This window comes from Enoplosus armatus, chromosome 16 (genome assembly GCF_043641665.1).
Source record: "Enoplosus armatus isolate fEnoArm2 chromosome 16, fEnoArm2.hap1, whole genome shotgun sequence".
Taxonomy (NCBI): Eukaryota; Metazoa; Chordata; class Actinopteri; order Centrarchiformes; family Enoplosidae; genus Enoplosus; species Enoplosus armatus.
In genome coordinates, this window is record NC_092195.1 from 14,016,775 (window position 1) to 14,043,436 (window position 26,662).

At 40.8% G+C, this 26,662-nt stretch overlaps 4 protein-coding genes across 4 annotated transcripts in view; all 4 read right to left on the reverse strand.

The window, feature by feature from the left end:
* kmt2ba (lysine (K)-specific methyltransferase 2Ba) overlaps nt 1–8,250 on the reverse strand; it is a 28,530-nt gene extending 20,280 nt beyond the window's left edge. The window contains exons 1-6 of the mRNA XM_070921359.1: nt 7,948–8,250; nt 3,887–5,414; nt 3,375–3,541; nt 2,845–2,931; nt 2,450–2,606; nt 9–282 (exon numbers count right to left, since the gene is read on the reverse strand). Of these exons, the coding sequence (XP_070777460.1) occupies nt 9–282; nt 2,450–2,606; nt 2,845–2,931; nt 3,375–3,541; nt 3,887–5,414; nt 7,948–8,250 (2,516 nt within the window). The remainder of the gene's footprint in view (nt 1–8; nt 283–2,449; nt 2,607–2,844; nt 2,932–3,374; nt 3,542–3,886; nt 5,415–7,947) is intronic.
* Nucleotides 8,251–8,922: 672 nt separating this feature from the next.
* Nucleotides 8,923–11,620, reverse strand: LOC139299255 (oocyte zinc finger protein XlCOF22-like). The gene is made up of 4 exons (XM_070922159.1): nt 11,521–11,620; nt 11,240–11,355; nt 10,286–10,429; nt 8,923–10,186 (listed from the first exon to the last, which is right to left on the reverse strand). The coding sequence occupies exons 1-4, from the start codon at nt 11,618–11,620 to the stop codon at nt 9,500–9,502; spliced, it is 1,047 nt and encodes a 348-aa protein (XP_070778260.1). The 3' UTR covers nt 8,923–9,499.
* A 976-nt stretch (nt 11,621–12,596) lies between these two features.
* ndufv1 (NADH:ubiquinone oxidoreductase core subunit V1) lies at nt 12,597–16,806 on the reverse strand. Its single transcript, XM_070921580.1, has 10 exons — nt 16,786–16,806; nt 15,746–15,858; nt 15,579–15,661; nt 15,306–15,476; nt 14,717–14,900; nt 14,013–14,415; nt 13,437–13,603; nt 13,256–13,337; nt 12,988–13,133; nt 12,597–12,854 (listed from the first exon to the last, which is right to left on the reverse strand). Exons 2-10 carry the CDS (start codon nt 15,848–15,850, stop codon nt 12,777–12,779), a joined length of 1,419 nt encoding a protein of 472 aa, XP_070777681.1. The 5' UTR covers nt 15,851–15,858; nt 16,786–16,806; the 3' UTR covers nt 12,597–12,776.
* A 1,962-nt stretch (nt 16,807–18,768) lies between these two features.
* Nucleotides 18,769–26,158, reverse strand: hcn3 (hyperpolarization activated cyclic nucleotide-gated potassium channel 3). Its single transcript, XM_070922160.1, has 8 exons — nt 26,068–26,158; nt 25,755–25,935; nt 22,383–22,812; nt 22,123–22,284; nt 21,047–21,265; nt 20,356–20,502; nt 19,939–20,179; nt 18,769–18,968 (listed from the first exon to the last, which is right to left on the reverse strand). Exons 2-8 carry the CDS (start codon nt 25,877–25,879, stop codon nt 18,769–18,771), a joined length of 1,524 nt encoding a protein of 507 aa, XP_070778261.1. The 5' UTR covers nt 25,880–25,935; nt 26,068–26,158.
* Nucleotides 26,159–26,662: the final 504 nt, after the last annotated feature.

The following is a 26,662-nucleotide window of genomic DNA, read 5'->3' on the forward strand; positions in this document are numbered from 1 at the left end:
TAACTTACATGCAGCACTGCCGCTTGGTGTTGGGCCCGCCGAACTTGGGCTTATCGAGGCAGTTGACACACTGTGCACAGTCCTCCTCTATCAAACAGCCTTTGCAGTGTCCACAGCGCCGGGCACGGACTCCCCCAGGCGCATACCGACTCAGGACCTTCCTTTTTTTGAACCTGTGGCCCTTCCCCCTCCCCCTCCTCCTCCTCCGCTGGATGTGCTCCTGAGAGACAACCCACTGAGCCCTGCCCTGATCAGTGATGTCATCGTCATCATCTGCCACATCTGCAAGCGAGAGACAGAGCGGATGGGTAAAAGAGCCACAACATACATTTTAAAACATCATGAATGAATGTGATGTGGGGCGACATATTTGGATGCCACAACTTACTATTGAGTCTGCAGGAGACATTACATGTCTACCTGCTGTGATTGGAGATGCTTATATACTCTATATATACTCATCTTTTGTCCAACAAGCAAGCCTGGAAGTGTTGGAAATCTAAGAGTCACTCTAGAATAAAGTTAGGTGACTAGACAAACACATCAGGAGTCACAGAATAATCCATTGCTGGTGGAAATTCCCCTACTTGACCTTTTAGGATTTGCAAACTACTAGAAATAGATTAGAAACTTAATTCCCTTGAGAACTTCTTGCATCCCCCAGTGGTAGTATTTTAATGCCAGCTGGCACAAAGCAACTTCAGAAAGAAACAAATCACTTAGAGGTGGTGACTGTCATCATTTTAAATGAATAATGTAGCTAGAATAACCATGTGTAAGGATCCGTTTTTCTCAACAGCACTAAATGTGTTCATTAAGAAACAAAATTCAGGGCAGTGAGTCTATTTGTCAAACGGCACTTCCTCACCTCATACTGAGTGATGCTCACTCGACCAGTGTTGGGTATAGCTTTCCAACAGCGGTGGCTAATCTGTGTGTGACAAAAGATATTTTTGCTGGCAAATATTTTAGTTATAACTACATTGAGCTAACAAAGCAGTTGTTATTTTTTTGCTCAGCAGGTTACGTTTGCCAAAAGCTATCAAAAGTGTGCTCTTTTACAAAAAGAGATTCTTATTATTTTAGGTTGTGTGCTTATAACTGCAGAAGCTTAACTATGCCAGTTTGAAAGAATATTTTAGCTGGTGAATGTTTGCATTACAGTACACTAGCAGAGCAGCTTTACCAAACAGAAATTGGCAAAAATTAATTGAAGTCTGGACAACGCTAATGAAGCATTTTGGAGAAGTTGGATTGAAAAACAGTTAACCTACCTGAGAGCATGGTTATATACAGTATCAAGTGGATCTATTTTTTCTACAGTCAATCTGCAAATGATGTGGTAATCCTGACTGTTCCAGGGTCGTAGTAACTCCAACTACACAGTAGCAACAGATGATGCTGCACATATTACAATATGCTGTGGGGACGTAAGCTTCTCAACTTGTCTGTGAAGGTTCAGCAACTTCACTTCAAGACTTTTAAAGACCTTTTTAACACCACATTGAATGCACTTTAATACCTATATCACCATCATACCGGCCAAAGTATGAAAGTATGAAAACCAGTAGAAATCTTTTTATATCTGATTTTTTCATTATCTCACAGCCGTATATACCAATAATTTCTAATGATATAATTAATGCAACTTGGACCCGGCAGAGCGCAATAAAATGCATGGATGGATTAACCAGTTAAAAATTATTCATAAGTTTAAGCTCAATTAAGTTTTGGCTCAAATCAATACTTGCCCATTATGACATGATGCACTTCCTAGTTACTGTAGCTAGCAGTAGTGACAGTGTTTGCTGCAGGTCTGATGGTGCAACAAAATCCACTGTTGCAAAGATCTTCCTTTTAGTTAATAAGCGTGCAACAGCCCGCAATCGGATATTGAAAAAAATAAAAACTTTTTAATACCTTCTAAGGCCTTTTTTAAGGAAACTAAATTCAGTGCTGAAGGTCTGCAGATGCCCTGTACTATATTGAATGATGAAGACCTCTTTGTTTGTGTTCCCTCCTTTGTGTTGTGCATCAGTTTCTGGACATTTCAAACCAGATCCTAAACAGGGAGAACGAGTTTAACACTGAGCAAATGCATTTAGCATATCTGATAGCAGCTTCAATTTATTTCCTTCATATATTAATAAACCATGACTGCACAGCATTCGTTCCTGCATTTACTGGTCTGCTTTGCCAGTGCAAAGGAAAGGGGACACACATTTCACTTTCCACGCACAATGCAAACTGAATTTAACTTGCTTAGGATGTTAAACACCAGTTTGTTGCTTATTAAACCTTCATTAAAATCAGTACACATAAACATAATACATACATACACATAAACAGTGCAATGTAAAATGCACTGAGGAGCTCACCCGTCTCTAGTAAAGTCAAGGAGAGGTTAATTTCTGCATTCTTAAAAACAACACATGTAGATGCACTGTACCTTCTGCTGTGGGAGAAAAGGTGATGCCCTCTCGCTCGTGAAGTGGCAGGGCGCTGAGTCTGGGAATATCATCTGGCACCATGGCACGGGGCTGACCCAAAGCCACCGCTGCTGCCCGACAGACATGTTTGATCCTCGGACCGCCAAGCGGCTGCTCCTGCACATACATACACAAACAAATACTTGTAGATGTAGAAATATTTGGCTGTAAGCTAATTATGGTAACATCCCTTATGATATATAAACAAACCTCCCTATGAAATTTTGTCTCACATTGTACTAATAATATGATATAAAGTAAAGTATAAAGTATGCAGTTGACTGATGCCGCTTGGATTTATTCAAATTCAGACCAGACAACATAAAAACGCACATTTCCAAGTTAAAAGTATTACCTGAGGACTACTATCTTTGGGAGATACGCCAACTCTCCTCCTCCTCCTTCTTCCACTCACTGGCACTCGCGATTCTCTTGAGCCCAACTATTGGTCCAGATAAGGAAGAAACACAAGGTTTTATGTAAGAGATGCTATAACATCATTATGTTACTGTACCCTCCCCTTACAATGTACAATGACTTGTAAAGTTCAGACTAAAATAAGAAGGTCAAAACAATTTTACTTTTCATTCATTACTGGATGTAGTGATTCTGGAGTTTTGGCTAGCAGCTATTATCAGCATATATCTGGTACACTGATATTACTTAGTTAACAGGATGGTCCTCTAGTTGGGGATTATTTTTCACAAGGAGAAATGTTGCATCAACTTATCATTTTAGATAGATATTATAGTGTCCTTGGAACTTTCTACAATGTGCAGGCATATATTTGGGGCCGAGGAACAGTTATATGATAATGATTTTCTTTCTGACAGTTTTTAAGATCTTCTTTTCTACTTCTGCACAGGTTTCATCTTGGATTCTTACCTGTGACAACTTGAGCTGCTTCTGCTGATCAATCTTGATGAGCTGGACTTTGGCTTTCTTCAGCAGGTGGAGCATTGTCTTATTGGCTCCACTGAGACCAATTCGATGGCTGGGCCCGCTGACTTCCAACGCCTCATGAACGTCCCCAGTCGTGCTTCCTGCTTCATCTGTACCAAACAGCATGAATAAGACAACTGTGGTTAGATGATGTAGAAACACCTCATAATTCTAGACCACTTATTGAAAACACACCTGTGAACTAAACATGAAGCAATCACTTCAGTTTTGTTAAATTATCTCTTTGCTATTCCCAAGATATTCATCTCCAGTCTTTTTCATCTTAAAAACTGCATCTATAAAAAAATTAACCAAAGGCTGAAGTCTCTGCTGGCTCAAAAAGAAGCACACATTGGAGCCACAGATACAGACCATGGGCATTTGTAAACATTGGGCTAAAATGAAGCAGCATGATCTTCATAAATAATTACACAAGAAGAAGAAACAATCCTTACTATTGTTGCTATTGTTATCTCCCAATGGCATATGTGGAGGCGCTTCCACATCAGTGTTCACCACCACGGCTAGTTTCCTCACAACACCAGGAGAGTCCATCTCCTCCATCATGAGCTTTGACCTCCTCCTCTTCTTCACATGAGAGGTCAAACCGTCGTCATGATGTGTGTAATCCCCCTGAGTGTCAGGCTGTCCTTTCTTTTTCTCCGCCAGTTTCAAGGTCAGTTTCTTGAGGTTCTTGTAGATCTCTAGGTGGCTCGTGCCTGGACTGGGCTTTGATGAGAACTTTGCCGCCGCAGATGGGCTGTCAACCACCGACATAGAGTCACTGTCTGACTGCAGGGAGTTGTCATCACAGCTTGACTCATGACATGATGGACTCTGTTTTCCGTCCTCTCTCTGTTGACTTTTCAGCCACGATGACAGAGAACCCTTTGGAAAGGGAATCATTTCCTCGTCCAAGAACCTCTTCGGAGTTTTAATAACTCGGGAGGACCGTGCACTCATTACAAGGGTGGAGGAGTTGTTTGAGCTCGGCTGGATTTGTTCAGAAAACGAGCTCGGCTCACCCTCTGATGGAGGGATCTGCTCCTTCCTGTCCGGCGTCAGTGTAGCTGGAATGGGTTCTGGTACATAAGTGTAATAAACACGCCTAGTGCGATTACTGCCCATTTTTGGACGTATAATGACTGGAACATTTTTTGAAGGCTTTCGCTTGTACCCAAACAAAGATCTGCGTTGTGATCTTTTGTGAGTTCTTTTTTCTGGGGCATCTGCGGCTTTACACTCAAGGGGCATCGCTGCTTCCTCTCCACTCTGGGCGCCGGCCTCAGCTCCAGCCTCCGGAGAGGCACCCATGCCCTTAGTCGTTTTCTTTCTCTGCCGCTTGTGAAAGGATGTGAACGACAGAGCAACTGCTTGAGATGTGCGTCTCGTGTGCCCAATTCGAAAACCCCTCATGCGTTTCACAGATCTCTGTGGCTGGGATTGGTCCGTGTCTGAGTCCTCTGACACCTCGCCTCGTTCTTTGACCTTGGAAGCTTTTCCTGCACCCTTGACTGCTGTCAGAGCGCCCACCAGCTTATCTTGCTTGGTGCCACCAGCTGAGGTAGCGGCTGTTTGGTTTTGCGTGCTGCCTGAGTCTGCTGATTTTCGTGCTTTCCTGATAAAGTTAGCTGACCTTTTACTGCTCTGTCTACCTGGGGCCTGCTCGTCTGCATGTTTGGCTTTTGCAGTGAGAGCTACCTGCTTGCCGTGTAGTTTAATTACCACCTTGGGTATTTCTTTGTCTTTGTCTGAGCTCTCTTTGACATCCTGGCCTTCTTTAGAGACCCTCGGTACAATTTTGCCAATAAGAGCCGCTTTTGGGGTCTTGGGTATAATTTTTCCAATGAGAGGCTTTGCTCCCAGAGAACGATCTGAACCTTGGGGAGGCTTCGCTTGGCTGAGTAACGACGACTGAGGAACAGTGCCAGAAGTTTTCTGTGTACGAACTGTTGTGGTCCCAAATCCAGTGAAATCTTCCTCCTGGAGAAAAACACAGAAAACGAAACCTATAAATGGCTATAATACAAGATTTGTACATGTTGAAATGAAGACTTGTAGGTATGCTGTACAGTACCTGCTACAGTCCAAAAACACATACCACCAGCAGGATATAGCTTAAAGATTAACTGACAATTATGAAAGGACTTTTTTATAAAATAGACACAAAATTATGATAAACATGTAGCAGATCTTAAATATCCGACATTTCCATAATATAGAGAGCTGATCAGAAAGTAGTAATGATGATAATTAAACAACTATTTTGTCTGCCCAGTATTGTGCTACAAACAATGATAACGAATGGGTTCAGCAAGCGCTCAGGTTTCTGTGTTGGGTGTCACCTTCTTGCTTTCTTTCTATCATAATAACATGTTGAAGCACAAGTTGATCTTAAATTCCGCCCAAGACACTGCAGGCATTATGCAACTCAAACAAAAAAAACCAAAACACTTAATAATTTTTCAGCCACTCCTGAGTTCATCATTTGATTATCAGGTATCAGCTGTGTTGAAAATATGGTTCAGCACTGCTCTCTACTCTTACCCCAGTGTTGCATCAGTATAGTGCTGAGGCACTAAATGAAGCAGCATTTGGTTTCAATCTGAGTCAACTATATGAAATAACTCAACACATTATCTACCTGTGCACCAGCTCTCTGCACCTGTCTAATTTTTAATGTGATATCACTAGAAATTGTATCTCTAATTCTCCCCTAAAAGAGTGACATTTCAATACAGCCGAGTACTGGAAATATACATTCAAATTCCATCGTTACAAAAGTTTAAATAGATCCTTTGGAACATCATCAGCCTCCAGCATCCGCTCATTTGGGCACCCGTCTCCCTCAGATGCAAAGATCGCACACTACAGCAGATCAAAAGCACACTTCAACTTGACTTTCAATTACTCATATCCATCTTCATGTGCAAAACAGCGAGATTTGTCAGTGATGAAACTCCCCTAATGAAATCTATTCCAAAGCACTGCAGAGGAACACGAGTGTGTGGCACTAAGTGACGTGTGGTACTCCAGTTGAGCAGCACCCACAAGCTTTAGCATGGGCAGTGTGATTCTGTTACAGTCCACTCTAAAGGGATTGCATCAGTAAAGTCTGACTGATGTCAGACACTAAAGCCCCTGCTCTGGAGATTAAATAATATGATAAGATCCAATTTGGCATTATATCATTATCACCATCCTGTCTGGCTGCTGCTAAAAGGAGACCGCCTTAGACGTGAATGATATCCAGCACACTGGCTTCTTCACAGTGTGTCAGATTCAAGTCCTCTCTTGTTTGTTGTATATTATGTATGCCTCATTATGAATGACTCTAGCTCTTACCAGTTAGAGAGAACAACTGTGCACAGAGCATCTATAACCTAAGGTCTAGCAAACGTCTATTAATGTATGTGAAAAATAAATAATAAATTAACAATACTGCATTTATAGGCTTTTGTTGAGTAAAATGAATATTACAGGACACCATAACTGAGTAACCTAAGCTACATTACTCCAATAATATCAACAAGACTTGATTTCAAGCATGTCTACCCATCATACCTGCAGGTGGAGTGGCACAATAACTCATCATTTGTGTCAAAGCCTAAGCAAGCGATGTGATTGTGCTTGTACATCTTCTGCTGCAGCATGCAGACCATTAACAGAGGAGCCTGATCTTTCTTTAAAATAGATTGACCTTATAAATCCAAGTGAAAAATTCCTCTGTAACTTGACATCAATCTCAATAATGGAAGGGAGTGTGCATGATGGATGTTTGTAAACACAGACAATGCAAAATGAGGTTTTAGAAAAGGTACTTGGCAACATTTTTCAGTGTATGGTCCAAATTCAGCTTTTTCATTAGGTAAAGTTTCTGATTTACTTCCCGTTGCACCCCACGTTAGGACGACGTTCAAAACACCGAGCAGTCAGCTGACAGCTCCAACGTGGAAAGAGTGATCCCCAAGTCAGCAGCAGCGGCGTTTTAATTACGACAAGATTAGCAGCCTGTGGCTGTCAGCACAGTGTGGGAAGTTCAACTCAACAAAACGTGTCAGGGGATGAACAAACAAAGACACCTCCCGGTTTCCACAACAAAACACGCATCCACGATTGTAAGCATACCGCCAAAGTTTCCGCCTAATGGTCTTTTCATGCAAACAAACTCGGCTGGACAGACACTGATCTCTGTGTACGTATGGCTGTTGCAACTTACAGCATAAGCTAATATGGTAATTTCAAAACAGACAATGAACAACTCATAACTGCAGAGGCAATCAGACTGGAAATAGTCACCCATCTGAAGCATACCCTGCAGGCAGACGGCTGGCTACAATGCCTATTTTGGGTTAGTGTTTGCAAGCTAAGCTACAGCTAACTACCTCTACGTTAGCTTAAATACTTTCGTGAGTAACAAACACAATGTTTTAAATGTCGTTCTTTTAAACAACTATGTGTCCCATTAGGCGTATTGTTACGCATCTAGCTGACATGCTATAGTTAGCTTATTCACCTCCTCACTGTCGCTGGAGTCGAATCCCGCATCTCTCTGCCGACTGTGCTTCTCCACCACCCCGAGCAGGCGCAGCAGGGACGGATCCTCGCTCAACGCCAGGCCGATGTTGACGGGCCTCGGCCCTCCGGCAGCCAGCTCCCCGTCGTCCGAGCCCAACCTTCCGCGTTTGGTACGTTTCTCCGACCGCAGCCTGCTGCGAGCCGTGCACGGCCGACCCGGGAAACGAGACCGGGCCGGCGCTTGGGTGCTCAAGCCCGCGACGGTAGCGGGAGATGATAATCCGCCTCCCGATGCCGCCATTATTTACTACAACAACACGGACGGCGCGCTGGCAGAGGGTGACAGCAGCGATATAAGAGGCAAGATGGACTGCGCCGAGGCAAAGGCGCGAGATAGAAAGGAACCACAGGTGCATCATGGGAAAACGAACTTCTCCGGCCCAGGACGACCCCAATTTCGAAACACTGGGCGATTTCGCTTGCGTAGAGCTGTTTTCTTTAGGTATCAGGTGTAAATGTTATAATTATAAATATAACAACGTGAGAATTCTTGTGTATGAATGTTAAATTGTGAAATCCAAACGTCTCATTATGATATTACCAGTGGTGGAAGAAGTATTGAGACCACTGACTTAAGTAAAAGTAGCAATAAATATCAAAAGTAAAAGTACTGGGTTGTCAGTGTTGTATTATTATGATATAGCTCATTTTAACTGTAAAGTAACTAGTAACTAGCTATAAAGTAAATAGTGGAGTAAAAAAAATAAATGTAATGAACTATCAGTATAGACTAGCATAAAATCTACAGTATTTTTCTTCTTTAGAGGACAAAAACTTAACCTTCCATAAAAGATGCAGTTGAGATGCAGTATACTATTACTGTGTCTGTTTGTGCCCCTTGTTAAAATAAAATTATAGATTAACATTTAGCCTCTCATTCACACACACTAAGTGACAGCCAAAGACACTACAAAAATGTAAGTATTGTTTAATTCAACAATTATTTACTTTTGGGAGGAGAAAACTAAGACCTCGAGAGTACATTACTTAAGGCCCATAGTACAGAATCCTATACACTGGCCCATTTATCAGATTTTGGAATTTATTATGATTAGGACTTACATTCTCTGTGTAATTGTCACCTTTATGAGTTTTCCTGAAAATAGTACAGTTAAATAAAAAACATTCCCACACTTGATGGAGAAGCTAGTTACTCTACAATGAATATAAAACATTTCAGGTATAATAGAGGTAATGCGGACAGCAAAAAGGGCCTTGTGACATGAGCTTATAGTGGACACAAATCATCATTATGTACAGATCAATACAGTTTTATTCACAAGTGTAGAAGTATTGCTTTCTAAAAGCAATTGAAACCGGCATTCCAGAACAACCTCCATAATTGAATGTGTTGCATAACCTTTCTTCAAAATCTCTCACCCTACAATATTCACATATAAATCTTCTACCTATACTAAGCAGAATATGGTAAGAAAGACAATCATTTAACTAAATGATGTATGATGAAGATGCAGTCTTTTCCCCATATATTATCTTTTTTCTGCTACCTCCTCTCCCTCAATGTGGATGTTCTGGTGGATCTTTAGGAGGCTCTCCCGTGCAAAGCTCTCTCCACAGGTGGGGCAGGTGTATCCAGAGCGGTGAGCCCTGGCCATGTGTGCTTTGAGCAGCTCAGGCCGAGCGTAGCTCTCATCACACTCTGTGCATGCGTGAGCCTTGCGGAGGGGAGGCCCATGCTTCTCCCTCTTGTGTGCCCGCAGGGCTGCAACAGAAGGGAATATGAGGTCACAATCTGCTTCAGAACAAGGAATTTTGAGCTCCGTTTGCAGCTCATTGGAGGGGTATCCCTCTGTTGTAGAGTCATTGTATCCTTTGCATTCCTCTGCTCCCTCTTCTTGTTTGATCTTCTTGCTGTCAACCATCTCTTGTTGAGCTGCGTATTTGGGTTTACGGCCACGTTTTTTGCCTTGCGGCTTAGCGTCACAGTTTAAATCACTAGCAAATTTTTCCTGGTGCTGCAGGAGCTCTTCTTCTGTCTGGAAACCACAACTACATTTGCAGCATTGGTAGGTGTTGATGTCATCAGCCACTACCGGGCGCTGGGGGTGCACCGCCATGCGATGGTTACGAAGCCGTGAAGGACTGGGAAACAAGGCGCCACAGTCCCTGCATGGACACCGTCGTTCTATGCACTCATGTCGTCTGTGTTTGTTCAGCTGCAAGACATTTGACATTCATCATAGATATTAAACAATTATTTCATAATTTCCCAAGCACAAAAAAAACAGCTTACATGTAGCCTGCTGCGGCCTCACCTCAGTGAAGGTAAAGAAGTTTTTCCGGCAGTAAGGACAGCGGAAGGGCTTCTCCTCTGTGCTGTGAGTGGCCTGGTGCTGGCTGAGCTCATCAGAGGAGGAGAAGCTCTTGTCACACTTGTAGCAAGTGAAGACTGTATCAGTCTACAAAATGATGAGCAGAAAATTGTTTAAAAATATGAAATCCAAAGTCAAGGCTTTATTCACTGCTTTTTTTAAAGAAGAATGAAAGGTAATTACAATAGTCAACTGAAGAAAATCATACTTACAGGAGTTATTTTTTCTCTCAGCTACTTTGTTTTCATCCAAAATTATATTATGTACTAAAAAACTAAATGATGCAGAAAATTTGTATCTGAACAAGAGCCTGACTGATACATCAGCCCGGACAATATTGGCTTATAATAGATATATTGGTATCAGCAATACAGAAGAAATTGCAACACAGAAATGCCAAAGATCAGTTTGAGGTAATTAGTCTTGCCCTCACATAGTTTGTCCACCAGAGAGTGCTTAAGAGTTTTATCATCTGTAAAATGTCCCATTCAGTACATATCTTGGTCACAATTCTTTCATAAACAAACTGAAGGGATACTTATAAAAACAATTTAAGTTAATGACAGATATCGGCCAATATATTCTGTACTTCTTTCTAAAATGGCATCGGCCACAAAAATCCAGTATGGGTTATGACCTAATCCCACTTCATACTGCAGTTGCAATTCACAGTAAAATAATCACTAGAGCTGAAATAATTAGTGGATTAATTGATCAACAGAAAATAATAAGCATTTTAACTATTTTCTCATATTCTATAAATCAAATATCAGACTAACCGATAATGAAATTAATCTTCAATTGGATCCCTAAGAATCACACTTTTTACACATGAATTGCTGACTTTGCATCACTCCTTGAAACCTGGCCTTGCATTTTTATTTTTAGTCTCCATACCTGCTGCAGCTGCTGTTTGTACTGATCCCGATGACTCTTCCTCATGTGTCTCTCCTTGGCTTTTGAGTTACAAAAGGTGATGAAGCACTGAAAACACTGCAGGCTCTCATGCTGGTCTGCATCACAATGAGATGACAAGTTGTTTGATGATTAGTTACAAATAACTGCAGGGCATCAAAGTCTGTCTACTGTGTGATTGTTGTGAAAGGAGACTTTGGCAGTTAGACTTAGGTTCAATGCATCACATCATGTATGAACTATGCATATACATGTTAGCTTACAGGACTGCAGAGGGGTGACCGCGGGCTCAGACTTTATCTCAGCTGAAGGGGATCTCATCTCACTCCCGACAATGACTTGCTCTATCTTCAACATTTCCATGCTGATTGCTTTCAGACACTACCCCAGCCACATGGAGCTGTAACACGGGAACACACTGCTGTTATATGCACACTGAACATGCATCATACATGTTATGTTAACAGGCAAAGGCAAAGCCAAACCGAGATGACTGCAGTGGCAGACATCTGGCTAGTGTTAAGTAAACCCGCGTACGAGGCATCGGGATGTTTCGGCTAAATAATCAAAGATTGGAGATTGGGATAATTGAAAACACAGTAAAATGTCTAAGATAAATACAAGCCTAATGAGAGGGTATTTGTAAAATTTACTTCGGGCTGACTAGTTATGAAATAAAGATAAAACAAAACAGCTAACGTTAGGCCTGAGCTAGTTTACAGAAGGATGGAGGCAACGGGTACTGGTCGTCATTCACAGCTACAACTAAAAGCGAAATTATTGTTTACATATATTTTAACAATAATTAAATTGTGTTGCCTTGTGTTTTAATTTCGTGTTGTAGCTATGTACTTTAAAGTTGCATATCAGTGAGGAATCACGATTAATTTTGACTTAAGTCTTTGTAAACAATTCAAAACGACATCCATTTCTTACCGTGCTAGACGTCCACCGAAATGAAGCCGCAGTGAATATTCTTCCCTCATCACGTGATATTGGCAGCCGACCACGGAGCTATCGCGATATTTTGCATGCTATAAATAATTTGACAGCTATACAGACAGATCAGTTTCCCTGCCACAAAATAAATGCAATATACAGAGGCATCTTTGTATAATTTATTTTATAAATGAAGTGTACAATATGAACAATAAAAATCAAGTAGAGAAGAAAATAAATAATTTGCACAACACCTGCAGCAGTGCTTCAGTTTTTGGTAAATTATTAAAACTGAAACTATCTGTTATATTCAAATTATCATGGTTATGACTTCCTTTCCATAATTTCATATGTGAAACAACTAGGATTACAACACTACAAAGACAAAACAAAAATGTAGTTTAAGATTCATATAATTTTATTGGTAATTTCACCAGACAAGGCAGACACATCAATGCAAAACTTGATGATGAGGTGATAAGACGGCACATTATCGCTTTAAATAATTTGTCAGTGACACAAGCAGAGGGTTAAGGGCATATGAGGCAGAAGAACAAGTTTAAGGAGGTATAGGAACCATTTAAGCCCTGGCCTGCTGCTGCTGCTGGTATTCAGAAATACGGCTTTCCATCACGGGCCTGAAGTGCCTGATCAATCCCTGAGAACACAGAAAAAAGAAGAGGAAAATAGTTCATTAATTTTGCTCAAATTAAAGCAGAACAACAACAGAGGCTGTACTATAAACAATATGACAGCATATATTTACATAAAAAGACAGTACACGTGTTTACCTGCACTGGCCATGCCGCACCATCTCCCAGGGCACAAATAGTGTGTCCCTCAATCTGCTTACTGAGCTCCCAAATCATGTCGATCTCTGCTGGACGTGCATTACCTTGCACAAAACGCCACATCATGTTATTCATCCAGTCCACTCCTACAGAAACAGACAAAAGGGGGGACAAAAATTGTAAGAGTTTGTAAGAGGAAGAGACCCAATGTGTGTAGCTTTAAGGTCAGTGCAGTTCATGCATAAAATTACACAAAAGTAGCACTTACCCTCTCTGCAGGGTGTGCACTGGCCACAGCTCTCATGTTTGTAAAACTCAATCAGGCGGGCGATGGCTCTGATAATGTCAGTCTGCAAAAAAAAAATAATAATAACACATCCAACAATGTAATAGATGTTTGATGATTTCTTTATGCATGTTGAATTATGCTGCAGAGGTGACAAACTTACAGATTTGTCCATTACGATAATTGCAGCGGTTCCCAGGCCAGTCTGAGCCTGGACGAGGCCGTCAAAGTCCATCAGCACCTCTTCACACACTTTCTTGGGAATGAGGGGTGTTGAGGAGCCACCAGGGATTATAGCCAGCAGGTTATCCCAACCACCACGCACTCCACCTACCGGACAGATGTTTGTTTCAATTAAGTAAAAAATCTGCATTCATGTAGGCTGTGCTTATGTTAAGCTGTCTTAATCTTTTCAGTCCATGACCCCCTTTGTGCAGAAAAACAAATGCAGATAAACAACTGATGCATTTAGGGTTTAAGTTTAAGTTTCACTTAATTATTTATAGGAGGGCTTTTATCAATTCACATGAAAAATGACTTTTCCAATCACAAGTGGGGGGGGGTTGTTTTGTTTTGTTTTACAAAATCCCATAACTTGTGTCGTAAAAACATTACAAACATCTAACCAGTTTGAGACTCAAGGTATTATTAACTCAAAAATGTTGTCTTAATTAATATGAGTCAAGTAGTCTCATTACAACATTGGATACATTTTGTGACACATTCTCAGTTCATGTACCTGCATGCCTCTCGATGAGGTCTTTCAGAGGGACAGACATCTCCTCTTCTACAGTGCAGGGGTGGTTAACATGGCCAGAGATGTTGAAGAGCTTTGTGCCGGAGTTTCTCTCCCTGCCAAAGCCCAGAAACCACGAGCCTCCACGACGACAGATGGTGGGCGCCACGGCTACAGTCTCCACATTGGCAACGGTTGTTGGGCAACCAAACACACCAACATCAGCAGGAAATGGAGGCTTCAGGCGGGGCTTCCCCTGCTTTCCCTCCAGGGACTCAATAAGAGCAGTCTCCTCTCCGCAGATGTACGCTCCAGCACCGCGCATCACAAACACATCAAAGTCATAACCACTGCCACAGGAGTCCTTTCCAATGAACCCAGCAGCATAGGCCTCATTGATAGCCACCTAGGAATAGATATTGAAAATATAATGCTTTAACAGGATGAATTTCATAGTCTTACAGTACAATCATACCTTGTGTTCTACATAAAAAAGCATAGGGTCAAATGTTTAGGTGTTATATTCCGAATTACTAATTCAAATCGCATGTAGTTAGTGATCTACTATAAATATTACTGGCATATTATTTTTAGGCTACTGGAATTTTTTTTAAATTCCTTTTCCCACAAACTGATTTAGAACACCTTTGAGAAATGTACAATCATTTTAAAGTTTATATCTCAGGTTTCATTCTGTCCATTTTCACCTGCAGGTTGGAGGACTCATTGTAGAACTCTCCTCTGATGTAGATATAAGCAGCACGCGCCCCCATGGCCCTCCCAGCGACCAGGCAGCCCTCCACGAGCTTGTGTGGGTCATTCCGCATAATCTCCCTGTCCTTGCAGGTGCCAGGTTCTCCCTCATCTGCATTAACCACCAGATACTTTGGCCTAAAGCAAGAAATTAGAACTGGGTTAAATGAGGTAGAGCAAATTTCATTCCACCCCCACTCCAGAGCAGCCTCTGAATTTTCCATCTGCCAAAATTGATGTTTGGCTGCAGAAGACGTTTAAAAGCAATCATCCAAATAACAATAATTGTTGGTTATATTTATAAATACGTTTAAATTTGGTTTTATAATTTCAAATGTGCAAAGAAATTTCCCACAAAACCATTCAAAGCACCTACATTTATTTTGAAATCATTGCAAACACTTTTAGGCAAATTTAGGAAGACAGACACTCTTTAGACTCTAGACGACATTCTTGTCTTTACATAACAACTGGTGAAATGACTTGAGAACATCAAGTAACAAAAGAGTAGGTGTGTATGCACCTGTCTGTCTCCTCACTGACCTGCCATCGCTGGGCTTGTTCATGAAGCTCCACTTCATGCCAGTAGGGAAACCAGCGCCACCTCTCCCACGCAGGCCAGAGACCTTGACCTCATTGAGGATCCAGTCAACCCCCTTCAAAAGGATCTCCTTAGTTTTGTACCAATCGCCACGCTTCATCGCCCCCTTCAGCCTGAAGCACAAACATAGTAGGTGAGGATTGTGTTCTGGCTTCAATACGGACATTATGTTCTAGATTTTACAGAGCACATGAGTATAACATCAGGGATATTACTTCCAGTCATGACGGCCATAAAGGTTTGTGAAGATTCTGTCCTCATCTGCCAGAGGTCCAAATGTTGTTTTCTTAGGAGCACTCTGGGAAAATAAGACAAACACATACAATGTTAGCCCTGTTGTTACCATTTAAATGTTAGTTTTAACTAAATATAGGCCAGGTACCTGTGCTGTGCTGTTGAATCGGGTGATAACAGTCACTCCACCCTGACTGACAGCAGCTGGAGCACGCGCCACCCCACACACCACAGCTCGGGACAGGGACAGCATCCTTCCTGCTGGGAGGAGAGACCATAACATGACATGAGGCTGCACAAGATAGTTTAGTTTCGCTTAACAAGAAATGTAGAACAATCACAGTTAGGGATGCAACTAATTAGTTCAATGGTCAACAAAATATCAGAAAACAGTGAAAAAAATGTCCAGAGTCCAAGGTGGCATGTCAAATGTCTTGTTTTGTCTGACCAGTAGTCCAAAACCCAAAGGTATTTATTTGATATGATAAAAAACAAAGACACTGAAAACAATACATATTAGTTTTAATACAGGAGTCGTGCTGTAATAACAACCTCTTGTCACATCTATCAAACAGCTTTTTAACCCATTACGCAGCATCAAAACAAGTTGAGTGAAAGCAGCAATCGCATTTCATTTCAACACGATTAAAGTAACTAACACTAGATTAACGGTCATATGTGGTGGTAACCAATATACATAACGTTATATGAATGAAATATGTTTTGTCACTGGAATAACTTTGACAGAGATCTTGTGTAACTTCTTATATGATGTTGTTATGTCAGAGGTATTGAGAGTTTAACGTTAGCTAGCTAACGAAGGTGACGGTGGGTGCCTGCAATATTATCAATCTGTAATATTTTAGGTCAACACACTTGTAAAGAAATTGAATAATTGTGGATAAATCTAAACTATTTTGCCTACGCTTAAGTGTGATGTTAAAGAGCACACACTGACCTCCATGCTCACATAACTAGCAGGTGCTAGCCTAGCGCTAAGCTAAGTTAGCTTGCGGTTAACCTTGTAATGTCAAAATAAAAGCAGCGGATTCACGAAGTAGCATCCAAATCTCAAACTGACAACATATAAATATATTTGCTTAAGAGCGGCTGTAATACCGGCTGCATTAAAATCAATAAAACGATGAATGGTTTCATGTAAGTTAGCAAACAATCGGTCCTTCTTACCTTCTCTACGTCCCGAGTTTATGAAATACAGACAGGAAGTGGATGAGCACCCGGCCGGAAACTGTCAGCAGCGACACAGCTGCAGCGCTGTGGAGGCTCATTTAAAAGTTTCGGTTGCACAACACGCTGACTACGAACCGCCCTCTTTGCATTTAAAAAAATATTTCATAACAACTCTCACTAAAGGTCAGTGTGTGTAAGTTTGTGTGTTTAGAGGTACTTTTACACTACATGAGCATTTCAATTTTGTGCTGATGTATACTTCAACTGCACTACATTTTAGAGGGACATATTGTACTTTTACTCAATTTGACAGCTATACTTACTAATTACTTTGCAGAGATTAGTTTTTATTAGTTTTTGTTTAGATAAACAAAATAATTGGTCACCTTAAAATGTATATGATAAAATATGATGCATTGTTATGTAGATTATATTCAACACAATACTTATACAATAGTTAAAATGAAGTCCTCCTCAACCAGCTTCAACATTAAAATACTAATATGTTAATGCTCCAACAATATTATAATATAACATATTATAATAATATGATATAATATAATAACACATATTATAATATAATATGATAGCACTCTGAAAGGGGTCATTCTACAGAGTGACGTTTTTTGCCAGATTAATACTAGTAATATGATGAGAATACTTCTGTATTACTGAAGCATAATTTTCAGAAAGAGTTGGGGGTTTTTTTACATTGTGGTGCTACTTTTTTTACTTAAGTAAATAACCCGATAATTTCTTTTATCAGTGGTGTGTGTGTGCATGCTCATAGGTAGTTATGAATAACATCTCTGAAACAAACTGCAAAGGCAAAAATCCATTTTTTATATTTATGTTTAAAGGGTAGAAATATTTATATTTACATGACATCAGCAGCATGAAGATCATTCATCAGAAAATTTGAATAATGAATAAGGAAAACAACAACAAATTCATGTGATAATTTCATTCATTCAAAATCATTACCAAGGGCTTTTTTTCTCTGCATCAAATTTACGTGGATAAAAATACTAATCTGATAATTAACCTACTTAAGGTTTATTTTTTATAAACAATGTTTTTAAAATCCATAAATACTTGTTTGCAAATTAATTGCCAGCAGAAAATTAAAACAGATTTAAGTGCAATTTAAAAGGAAAGTGAGTCCATGTGTGGAAAACAGTCGCACCTTATAATACTGGATCCCAAATTGTAGAGACACAAAGGTAGACTTTTCAGATTAACTCTTCAACTGGTGAATTTTCTCCAAACTCCAAAGTGAGTACCAGGAAATATGTGGCAATTTAAACAGAGATGTATAATTGTGTACAGTCTGTCTCTGTACAGTTATTACATCACAGCAGCTTAACCTCAGTGGATGTCGGTATTAAACCCTGACTTGATGCAACCTACAGACCTGAGGGATCATTTTAATCAACGCTTCTTACAGCTGTATGATGTTATCGCCCAGCTGTTGCTCCTGTGTGCTTCCAATATTTGGTATGAATGATGCGATGGATAATGAAACTGCAGGCAACTGAAAAAGACTCTTAAAGCAGTATTTACATTTGGAAAAGCTAGCATTGCCATTGGTAAAAAGCACATGTATCACCAAAAATGTAAATTGCTGAAGAAACAAGAAAATATTGATTCTTTTCTCAGTATACATCATACACAATGGATCTAACATGAAAAGTGTACAAAGCTCTAACACAGAAATGTTCCTATTGCTTGTCGAGATTCAAATAACAAAATTAAATCAACTGAAGATACAATATTTTCAACCAAGCGCAGCAATAATGTGTTAATAAATAAAATTGAGGGTCTCCATCAGGTTGTCCATCACTGAGCTCTAAAGTAAACAGCAATCAGTAAAATTTACATTGAAAGTCTCTTTGTTATGTGGTCAAGTTCAGTCAAAGTGTGACAAATGTCCTCCACATTTCTGTCCAGAGTCTCTCTCTGCTGGTTCTGAGGAGTCACTCAGGTGGGGGGAGGCTGATAACTGGGTCTGCGAGCAACCCGGCCCAGTCGGTCCACAGCCACACTCTCAAACGCCCTCCTCATCAGAGGATGCTCCTCCAGGACCTCGTTGAAACTGTCCACACTCAGGGAGTAAAGGCGACAGTAGGTGTCGGCCTTCACGGTGGCTGTGCGTCGTCCTTGGGTTAGCAGGCAGATCTCTGAACCAAGGAAGAGAGAGACAGTTAAACCTTTAAAATAACAGTTTGATGTATTGGGAAACACACTATTTCACTTTCTTTCCAAGAGTTAGATGAAAAAATTGATACCTCACAGCCAGCAGCTGGTTAGCTTAGCATAAAGACTGAAAACAGGAGGAAACAGCTAGCCTGGTTCTCTCCACCTTCATATTTAATGCACAGATATGGGAGTGGATTCAATCTTTGGCAAGAAAGTGAATAAGCATATCTCCCAAAATGCTGAACTATTCCTTTAAGCTCTGTGGTTGTATTGACAGCACTGATTACAATCCAAATCTCCAGCTTCCAGCTCAATCTGGAAATAGCACCACAGTAATAATTAGGATGAGGGAATTAAGTGTTGTTCAATACTAATGTTTATCCATCAATCCAGGCAAAAATCCACGAATCATCCCTAAAAGAGGGAGGTTGTTGTTAGAGCTGAAACATTAACTATAATCGATTAGTCTATCAACAGAGCTGTATATCTTTGGGTTTCAAACTATTAATCTTGTAAATCAAGCAATTTGAAGATGGCACTTTTATAATGTTATATTTTAAACAATTAATAGATGAATCTAGAAAATAGTTGTCAGATTAGTTTGTAATGAAAATAATTATTAGTTGCAGCCCTAGTTCTTATGAGATGTGTAAAAAACAGGTTCCATCTGGAAAAGATTCAGTTTACTGTAGACTCAACACTTTGCAATGTGACTTTACTCAAGCATACAAATGATGGGTCGATAAAGTCTATTGATAATAACTTTATCATTCAAGTCATTTTTAAAGCAAACAAAGCTGAAATTCACTGGTTTCAGCTTCTCCAATGTGAATATTTGTTGTCCGTCTTGCAAGAAAGTAAACTAAATGTCTTCGGCTATGAGACTTGTGGTTGAACAAAACAAACAATGTGAAGGCGTCAACTTGGTGTTTGAAGGATGAAATGATTTACCCCCAAAATATGCTCCATCGTTTAGCGTAATCTCCTTGCTGCCACGTGGGATGACAGTGACGGTGCCGTGCTGGATGAAGTACATTTTGCGACCCAGCGTTCCTTCTCGTATAATCAAGTCTGCAGGTTGGAAGACCTCGAAACGCAGCTTGGTCAGGATCACTGTCACAAAATGAGGGTCAGTATTGGCAAACAGTGGCATGTTGGCTACCAAACCACGGCAGTTATAGCTGACAATCTCCTGTATGGGACAGAGAAGAGAGAAGACATTAAGAAACTATCAAAGTGATACTGCATCTCCATCTTATCTACATACAATTGACTAATTAACTAATTTTAAAGGATTTTAATAAAAGAAAGAAATAGCAAAAACGAAAGACACAGGAGGTCAAATTGAAGGTTTGATGAATAGCACACCTCCTTGAGTGGATCACTGAGTTCTCCAAGGATGCTGTCCTCGTCGAACATCTTGCCTTGGAATCGCTGCTCGTAATAATCATGGATCCTCTGTCTTACATCCGCGGGCAGTTTGTGGAATGACATGTACTGCTCCACTTGCTTATACTGAAAACATTTGCACAAAACACATGGTGACTTGACCTTCATGGGGATACAATTGAAAGTCCACAGGGCTGATGTCAGATGTCACATTTAGTCACATTTTCTACCATGTGTTTGCTGAATTATTTCTAAGCACAATAATTATGCATTTATTTTATTTGTTTTGCAGGGTTTTGTGCCCAGTTTAAAGTGGATTACAAACTCATTTGTAATGGGCATTAGCAAATAGTGATCCAGAACAAAGGTGCCACCATTTGTCTATCATCCGTTCTGCTTTATCTTGTGAAAATCCCCTGGAAAGGATCACAGCGAGGCCACAAAATCCATTAGATAATACACATATTCTCTGGGCATTTGGCACATTTTCCACGAATAAAGTACGAGCAAGTAAGCAAGCTTATGATATAAAACATGGCTGTGATATTAAACCTCACTGCCAGAATCACATTAGCACCCACGTGAAGCTCCTGGGACACAAAACAACTGAAGCTGTAGGTCAAAATGTCTTAGTTTGTTAATCTTTTCAAGTCTGTGCAGAGTTGATTACCTTCTCTTGATACTGACGATGTGATGCATCCAAGGACTGGACCAAGGTAGTTGCATGACCAAGGAACATGGCGTAGCAGGTGGCCCCCACGACCATACTGATCATAGTGAGCCAAACGTCAGTCATGCCCTCTGGAGGGTGGGCACCGTATCCTATACACAGCATGTGACTCATGGCCATAAACAGGGCGTAGGAGTATTGAAGGTGCCATGTTGAATTCTGAGAAGGAGAGAGTAAAAAAAACGAGTTGTTGATATACTTTACATGGCTATGATCATAATTGAATTGGCTAAGAAATGCCAAATGAATGCAGCACAAGGGAAGTTTTAGGTGACATTATTTTACAGATAAAGGTCTCCCAATAATTTCCTAATAAATGTCTTTGAATTAGTTATAAGGAAAGTGAACACAGTTTTGAATTAGTTCACTTGCAATTAAATTAATAGTTTAGAAAGAAATGATTTTTCCCAATTCTTTTTTAAATATGTTCATTCACTTTCTTGCCAAGCAGTTAGGTGAGAGGATTGATATCAGTCTGTATGGTAAATATACTGTAAGCAACAGCCAGTTAGCTTAGCTTAGCCCAAAGACAGGAAACAGCTAGCCTGGCTATTTCCAGTCTTTGTGCTAAGCTAAGCCAACCGGCCGCCGTCTGTAGCTTCATATTTAGCGTACAGACATGAGAGTGGTATCCATCTTCTCATTTAACTCTCAGCAAGAAAGCGAAGAAGCGTTTTTTCCCACAATGTCAAGCTATTCCTTCAATTCATTCAAATGAATTGCCAATGTAAGCTAGAGGTGGATAAAGTCAGTGCATAGCAGGTCAGCTGAACAAGCAAATTTGTAAAATTTTGTGAAGAATAAAGTTTCAAATTATGATGAAATAATGACTTAAACTTTGGTTTAAATTAAACAGTTAAGTGAAAACTTATTCTCCCCATAATTAGGAAAGTTCATACAATTTATTTTTTAGAAAATGACAACCCTATATATAAAGATTTACCAGGTTGTCCAGGTTTTAATATAATTTAAGGCATATAAGGTGTATGAATATGTATTAATGAACACATACTCACCACCATATTATTTTTGGATACCCAGCAGTCTGGTGGGAAGTCTTGCAGCATGGGCACCATGAAGGTCAGGCAGCCATCCCAGTGGCACAACAGCAGCATCATGCCAATCAAATTGACTATACGCACCACAGCGCTGGCCAGGTCATAAGTCATGTGGAAAATCTGACAGAGAGAAAGTTGTATGGAAGAAAAAAACAACATGAGCTTTTGTCTCTCATCTTGTTTTTAAGCACATGTCCTCTTCCCTCCCCTTCCTTTACCTCTTCCCACTGGTGGATGTAGCGGATGAGGCGAGACAGTCGGAGAAGACGCAGCAGACTGAGGATCTTGGTGAAGCGCACGATGCGGAGGGCGCGGGCGGTGCGGTACACGTCAGACGACTCGTACCGGGACTCCAGGTCGACGATGAGGAAGATGTAGTCGACGGGGATGGAGGAGATGAAGTCCACCAGGAACCAGGTGCGGAGGTAATGCATGCGGATGTCTTTGGGGTCCAGGATGATGTGGCTGTCCTCTCCCGGGATGCCCGTGCGGAAATTGAAAGCCAGGTCCATGAGGAAGAGGGTGTCAGACAGGACGTTAAAGGTGATCCAGGGCATGGTGTTCTGGTCTTCAAAGAAGGTGATCCCCCAGGGCAAAATGACCAGATTGCTCATCATCAACAGGAGCATCACGATGTCCCAGTAAAACCTGGACAGAGCGGGAGTGGTTGAAGGTTGAGGTCCTCACAAGTTGAGGTTTTTGCTCCTCATTTTAGTGCTTAATACAGTAAAATTCACACTCAGTGTAGTTACGAAGGAGTTCTTGGTTTATACATGGATATAAGTGAACTGGTTCAGTATTTAGGAAGAGGCCCAGAGAGCTTTGCCAAGGTTAAAGGCCTCTTACCTGCAGGTAGCATAAGGCTTATAGTCAAAATCTGATCACATAATTAATTAATTAATTGTTTAGGTCTATTGGTGTCACCCAAACAGCGCTTGTTTTGCTGCAACTGCTCCAGTGTATCTTTATATCATACAGTATTCACTACATAGAGGCACAGAACAGTTGTTTTTTTTATTTTAAGATATTTCTAGAAGTACATTTATTAGCTTTATTACAAATAGTTTGATGAGAAGATTGAAACCCCTCTCATGTTTGTGCTTTAAGTATGGAGCTGGAGCCAAGAGATTACTTTAGCTAGTTGCCTAACTAGTAGCTGTAACTCCTTGTTAAATTACAACTTTTCACAACACAAGTCTGTTTGTGTATGAATTAAACAAAGAAGATATAATGCTTTAGAGGTGCTGGTAGACCATTTTGTTTTACCTTTGGACAGGTTAGTTGTTTCCCTCTCTTTCCAGTCTTTGTGATAAGCAAAGTTATTCACATCCTCTATCTGATGTTATAATCTATAATACTATTATCAATAAAGCGAATAAGATGTAGAACTATTCCTTTAAGTTAGAGAATTTGAAACAACTATCAAGGTCAAGTGAAGTCATGCAATCAGAGGACAGTGTGCCAGGGAACGACCCAATTCTCATAACAGCGACCCAATTCTAATAACAGCTTCTGTCACAGGAGGAACCCCTCTCATCAAAAATGCATAGTGTTTACTTCGTCAGGCTCAACGTACCATCAAAGAAGACAATAAAGGAAAGAAAACATCACCACCGCTGTACATGCTTGATACGCAGTCTGCTGCTTTCAGGATGGCGAAGCCCAGACGTCTGTGTTGTATATAGCTGCACTCATTACCGTCTGCTTCATGTCATACAAGTCCCCATTTTCTTTTAGGTCTCCAGTGTCTCGTTATACACCACGGCTACACGGTTTGGGTTTCCTTACAGATTGTTTCCATCAAGTGTCAATCACTTTGGGTCTCTCTCTCGCCCTCAGTCTCTCTTTCATTATGAGGCACAGTAACAGAATATGAACCAGACTATTTTTGATTACCGTCACCCTTCGCAATATGAACGCTGTGAGAAAACAACTATCTTCTTGAGCCAATCAGAGCAGGAATACAGGAACTGATAGATTAGTTCCTCATTCTCAATCACATTTATCCCCCCATCAATCTCTTGCGTCCATGTCTTCTGTGTCCACACGCTGGTTTACATGACTACTTATCAGCTCCTCTGATGTTGCAACAGATTAGTGGTTGCTTGCTGCTAATAACTCCACCAAAGACTCTGGACTCTGGCATTATAGCTGTTTACATGAAGCGTGTGCATATATATGAGTGCTAGAGTATGAGTGTGTGAGAGAGAAGCATTAATTCTGCTGGATCAAAACCTTTTAGATGAGCTATAAATAACAGGAATAGGAATGTGTTCTGGTAGCATTTTATGTTGAATCTAAATCCAGGATTGAATCCGCTTATCAACTAAGTTTAGTGTGTACCTTTCTAAATCAACAAAAAAGTGACAGATAGGTTACATATTTGCTGTTGGATGTGATTTGGCATTTCCATCAGCCTCAGCTGTAGAACGCTTAGCTAAGGCAGTAAACATTATGCCTGCTAAACATCAGCATGTTAACATTATGACTGTGAGCAAGATAGCATGCTGAGCATGCTACAATGCTGTGCTTCAAGTATAACCTCACAGAGTCGCTAGCATGTTGTGCTCAGAGCTATCTACAGCTCCATGACAACTGAGCAAACTCCTCCTGCTGATGAAAACCATGTGACACAGTCGAAAGCTCCAGAACAAGCGAGTAAATGGACAAAAGCCTGTGAATAAAGCCAAACCCCCCCCCCCCCCATGTATATATGGCATATACTCTGAGATTAACAAATTTGCTTATTTATCAACCTTAAATTGGATTAAAAATGCAAAATGGAACCAGCTGTCTGACCTTAACCCCTAAACAGGAAAGCGAAAACGTGCTGTTCCTATTCATCCATTTTACAGGGGAAGTTGGAGCATAAGGTTTAAGGAGAGCAGGCCATCAGTAATCCCCCCCTCAGCTGTCTGTGTATTATTGCATAATAGAGCAAGATTGGAATTATAGGGATTCTTATGGGCAATAATCCCTCTGCATGGGTTTATCCTCTCTGTCTGGCATAGGCTCGATGTTTAAAATTTGTTTAAATTTGACGGCGGCTGTGTGGTGGCCGCACAGATGGATTGCTTAGGCATCACTGCTAAGATGTCCAAATCCTCCCAAAGTGAGGCCAAACTAGAGCAAGGAATGATGGGATGTTTTTAAAAATGGACTACATTGGATCACTCAATTTATTAGGATCAATGAATGTAGTTCTGCCTCCTCACAAACAAGGAGAAAGGGAGTCACCAGTGGTATCATTAATCCAGATGATCTTGTCCTATATACTGTATCACTAATCAAATCCCTTCATCGCCTTATCATGTGCGAGGAACCATGACATCAGCTGCTGTACTGCAGTCTGTCCTTGGAAAATCTGAGCACAGTCACAGGCTGTTTGGTTGGATGAACACTGGACACTTTCATGGAAAGTTCATGAAAGATCAATGAAGAATTGGGGAACCTTGTGTTGGCAAAAGCTTATTGACTTATGTTTTCACCCTTTTTGCATTTCTGTTCATATTCTGGAGAAATAATGTGGACAAACTTTCCCACAAACAGCACTGAAAGAGGAAATGGAGGGAACTCAACCTCATCATTACCTGAAGTCACTGTAGGGGTGGATGATCCACACTCCAAAGCTCCTGACCCTGGCCTGCTCAGCAGCAACACCCTTATGACTGCCAAACATGCGCAGGGAGAACTTGTTGACCCCGGGCTGCAGCATGGATCCAAACTGCCTCTGGAAGTAGGTGGACTGGTCCTGTGGGGGGTCACCGCCGCCTTCTTCGCCCTCCACGTTGGTGTCCAGCAGGCCATCGGGATCCGCTGTGTAGTCGTCATTGTGAGTCTGGACCAAAGAGAAGAGCGTCTTGGTCACATCTGCCCTCTTTTCTGTCTTCGGGGAGGGGGTACCAGGGGGGCTGGTCCTCTGGGAGCCACTTCTCCATCTGGAGAAGCGGAGGTTGCTCCAGCTGCGGTACCTGGGGGTCTCCGTTTTGTGACTCGGGCTCTCGCCGATGCCTTTCTGGTCATCTGAACTCCTGGAGAGGCTGGTCATTTTTACACCTTACGCTTTAAACTGGGCAAAGTAAAGAGGGCTTTATAGTCCCTGTGATTTGGCTTATAGGGACCTGATTGTAATGTTCACTTACTAATAAAGTTTACTGCAGCTGCCATTTTCATTTAATGCAAATGTTGACTTCCTTTAAAAAAAAAGAAGTATCCTGAATCTCTTTTAAGCAGGATGTAAAAATAAAAAAGCATGCAGAGTGTAGTTTAAAAATATAAAACAGTGACACCACAGCAACGAAAAAAATACCACCAAGTACCAGGAGGTCACTTATAGCTCTCTAAAGAGTACAACATACACAAAATAAGTCTCAAACTCTTATTATTTCATCACACGAGTTCTCACAAAATAAATCCATAAAAAGTTTCTGCGTCCATTAAAAAAGTACTTTCCTGTGATGAATGAAGGCCACTCCCCGTGACAATGAAAACTTCAGCT